This window comes from Sarcophilus harrisii, chromosome 1 (genome assembly GCF_902635505.1).
Source record: "Sarcophilus harrisii chromosome 1, mSarHar1.11, whole genome shotgun sequence".
Classification (NCBI taxonomy): Eukaryota; Metazoa; Chordata; class Mammalia; order Dasyuromorphia; family Dasyuridae; genus Sarcophilus; species Sarcophilus harrisii.
In genome coordinates, this window is record NC_045426.1 from 154,273,743 (window position 1) to 154,277,798 (window position 4,056).

Sequence of the window (4,056 nt, forward strand, 5' to 3'; positions counted from 1 at the left end):
CTACAGATGAACTAATCGGTTTAACAAGCACCAGCGTAGTCAAGCCCAACAAATCGATCCCCTTTCCCAGTTCCCCTCTGCTTAGCTTTGGTCAACTGTGGCGCGCGGAGCAAAAAATGCATCACTCTCTCCCCAGCAGCCTTAGCAACTTACTCTCCCTGGTTCCCTTTATTTAAACACCAGAATTAGAGGCTGTGACTTTCAGACAGAAAGAGTCAAACAGTGCAGTGGTCCTTGGAAAGCGCTAAAAGTTGTTCCTGCTCTCTAATAAAAGCATGCATGCCCCCATGCATCCCTAGAGGGAGACAAATATATGAGCGAAGAAAGCAATTTGACTCTATCTTGGGAGTCCAAGAAATCAGTCTCCTTGGCCCCGAGTAGAGGTCAGAGCTAGGGTGTTATCTACAGTGTTGTGTTGATTTCTGATTATCAATGGTTTGTGATGAAATAGCCGGTGCTTCCCACTGTTGAGAAGTTGGGAAGTAAATCGTTCAGAGAATCCGATGAGTGACTTTTCTTCTATCGGAAGCTCTTTCCTTTTGTTTGGTGAGGCAAAATACCGAAGCTGCTTCATGTCCCTCGCCTGATGCAAAGTCGCCTAGTATCCCCACAACTCTCCAGTCCATTTCAAGCGAGGCCTCCGGTACTTACTCTCAGGATTAGTTTTTTGTTTGTTTGTTTGTTTGGTTCCGTTTGGGGATTTTTTTGGGGTTTTTTTTTGTTTTTTTTTTTTTTTTCTTTCCACTCTCCCTTGTATTGGAGGAGGTGGGCAGGGAAAGCAAGACAAACAGGTGTTATGCATGGGCTGCTATTCATCACTCTGAGGAACGCTGGAAATTTGGTGTACACAACTATCAAAGTTCTCTGAAAAGTCCTGCAGCCTTTCTGATCTTGGTACACACCTGGAGGAGAAAGGGAGTGGATGAGGATGGAAGTGGACAAGGTCAATCGAATGACTGAAAGTTCAGAGGGTTGGTGCAGGCAGGGCGCGAAGGGGATAACCAGACTAGATACCTAGCAACTTAAATTTCTTGAACTCAAATACACCTAGCGCAAAGCGATTTGCTACTTTGTTTTCAGTTCTGTCCTGGGAGGAAGGAAACAACAACTTGGAAACTGTCCAGGTTTAGGGAGCCTCGGTTAGGATTAAGGGAGAAAGTCATAACCAACTTTGTTTCCCAAATAAACTCTAATGATGGAGTTCGCGTCCCCAAACCCAACCCCCTTTTCCCCATTGCGGCTCCATTATATCCAAATAATTCCCCTTCTCCCTTCCCCCCCAGCATTGGGTTGCGTTAGCTAAAGAAGACTGGAACCCCAAAGGCAGAAGCAGTGGCGACATGGAGGTTTAGGAGAAAAGAGGTAAGCTAAATTTGGAGGTGAGTGACTTATCAAGAAGTGAGATGGAGGTGAGGGTGAGCATGGGGAGGGGTCAGATTGTGCAATCAGACCCCAGCCAGCAAAATATTACTGCCGGCAGAATTAACGCCAGCAGAATTTGCACCTAATGATCTTCTTGAAAGCACTTTGGAAATCTTTGTTGAAGTAGGCATAGATGATAGGGTTGAGCAGAGAGTTGGAGTAGCCCAGCCAGTTGATGATCGCACCCAGTGAGTTGGGCATGTGGCAGCTGCTCTCGCAGAAGGGCAGGACCAGGGCCACGATAAAGAACGGCAGCCAGCAGAGGATAAAGGTACCCATTATGATGCCTAGGGTCTTGACTGTCTTCCTCTCCCGGGCCAAAGCGAGCTTCCTCTTGGCTTCTGCATTCCGTTCGGCCTTCTGGTCGTAGGTGATACTGGGGATTCCACCACCGTCACTGGGGAGCGATAGATGGTCCTTGGAGGTGCCGTACTGTTGGATCTCAATCACCTCCAGGGCGGCGCGATCTTCACCCATCCTTATAGCCCCATTCACGCAGGCCTCCTCCACAGTCTTGGGCTCCGCCCAGCGCCTCCAATTCCTGCTGCTGGATTCCCCATCGTCTTCCTTGGGTGGGGGATCAGGGGATCCACCGAAGCAACTCTCCCCAAACTTCTCCGTCTTCCTGACTGTCTTGCGGATCCGGAACCGAGCGGCTTTGAAGATCCGCCCATAGAGCACTAGCATCAGAAGGAGGGGGATGTAGAAGGCGCCAAACGTAGAGTAAATGGTGTAGCCGTGGTCTTTGCTGATGGTGCAAGCGTTGGGGTTAGAGCGGTCTTCTGGGGTCCGCCAACCCAGCATAGGTGGGATAGAGATCAGAAAGCCGATAAGCCAAGTGAGACTGATGAGGATAGCAGCTCTCCGGGGGGTTCTCTTATTTACATAATCAATGGGGTCGGTGATGGCCCAGTACCTGTCCAGGGCAATGGCGCACAGGTGCAGGATGGACGACGTGCAGCAGAGTACATCTAGGGAGATAAAAATGTCGCAGGTCACCTGGCCGAGGGTCCACTTGTTGAGGACCTGGTAGAGAGCAGCCATGGGCAAAACTAGCACGGAAACCATCAGGTCGGTGACAGCCAGAGAGCCGATAAGATAGTTAGCCACGTTCTGCAGAGAGCGCTCCAGGATAATTGCGGCCACTACACAGGCATTGCCGATCACCGCACAGAGGATCAAAGACCCGAGCAGCACCGAGGTGACTACCTGGTAGCCGAAGGACACGTCTGAGAGATCAGTACCATTGGCCCGAACGGAGGGCGAATCACTGGAGGTAGTGTTGTTGCTCTGGTTGTTAAGGTCATCTGGACCAAGGGGCAGGGGGTTGCTGGGTGTGAATCCATCCATGCCGCAAAGGTGGTGAACTCGGCGGCAGAGTGAGGCACCTGCCTCCTCCTTACCCCCTCCTTGTTTTTGTCCTCTTCTCACTTCTAGAGTTAGGGCGATGGAGGGATGGGGCAGTTTATGCTGGGAGTTCTCTCTCCGACGAACTCACTAGTTCGAGCATCTTCAGCAAGCCACACAGTTAGTGTACTTGTTTAGTCCGGCGGGCTCCTTGATCACCAGCACCAAACAGAAGTTAGCGGAGAAGCAACTCCGATTAAATCAGATATGTCTGGGCTACAGAGTCTCTGTCTTTCTCTGTCCACTCAGGTTTGCAGCTGTCCCTGTCGCTGCCGCTGTCCAACTGCCAGACAGAGGAAGACCTCTCTACTCATAAGCAGTCTAAAGACCTGGAAGGAGCTGGAAAAGAGAACTCCCAATCCTATGTCACTCAGTGACACTTTTCTTTCTCTCTCTCTCTCTTTCTCTCTCGCTCTCTATCTGTCTAGTACTGTTCTCACTGCATCCTTCCTTTCTTCTCTTTTCCTTCTTCTTTCCCTCTTCCTCTCTCTCCTTCTTTTCCCGTACTCGCCTTCAAGTCTCTGTCTTCTGTCTGCTCTCTCTCTCCTCGCTCCCTTTTATTTATCACTCCCTGCCACTCTGACGACTTCTCTCCCTCCCTCCCACACTCTCTCCTTACCCTCCCCTTTCTAATGCGGCATATCTCCCTATTTGCTCCTTCCCTCCTCCACCCCCTTCACCTTGCTTGTTGCCATCCTGTCCAACTTTTTCATCCACACAACTGAGAGAGCCTCCTGATTTCAGAATCCTCATATAACCCCTTAGCCATCTATTAGATTGGCATTATAAGAATTGCTTTGACTCCATTCAAGTCCAAGGAAAAACAACCCATTTAAAACTACTTAATAGGTTTGTTGGAAAGAAGAAGAAGAGGGAAACAAGGATTGACATGCATTTTTTTTGTGGGAATGGAAGAAAAAAAGATAAAAATAATTTAAAGACGTGGCAAATGAGGAAGTAAGGCTCTAATGGTTAGACCTACTATTCTGTATTATAATTATTTTTAAAATGGAAAAGAAAGGAATGAATCTTCACACTTGGATTTTCGTCTTCATCCTCTCCAGCAAAATGCCAGTAAGAAACATGTAAGCAATTTGTGAAAAACTTAATTGAATGAATTTTTTTTTGTTTCTGTGCCCCCCAAATGTTTGCACTTTTTTCTTTTTTTTCTTTTCTGTACTTAATAGTTGCATGAAAATCACTGCCACCAAAGGGTGTCTTATGTTA

General features: G+C 48.2%; 1 protein-coding gene across 1 annotated transcript; it reads right to left on the bottom strand.

Annotated features, from left to right (window-relative positions):
- Positions 1-721: 721 nt before the first annotated feature.
- On the bottom strand, positions 722-3,383 carry HTR1A (5-hydroxytryptamine receptor 1A). Its single transcript, XM_003762831.2, has one exon. It carries the CDS (start codon positions 2,770-2,772, stop codon positions 1,483-1,485), a length of 1,290 nt encoding a protein of 429 aa, XP_003762879.1. The 5' UTR covers positions 2,773-3,383; the 3' UTR covers positions 722-1,482.
- Positions 3,384-4,056: the final 673 nt, after the last annotated feature.

Excerpts from the sequence above, each read along its gene's own strand:
- HTR1A (XM_003762831.2), bottom strand. The coding sequence starts at position 2,772 with ATGGATGGATTCACACCCAGCAACCCCCTGCCCCTTGGTCCAGATGAC.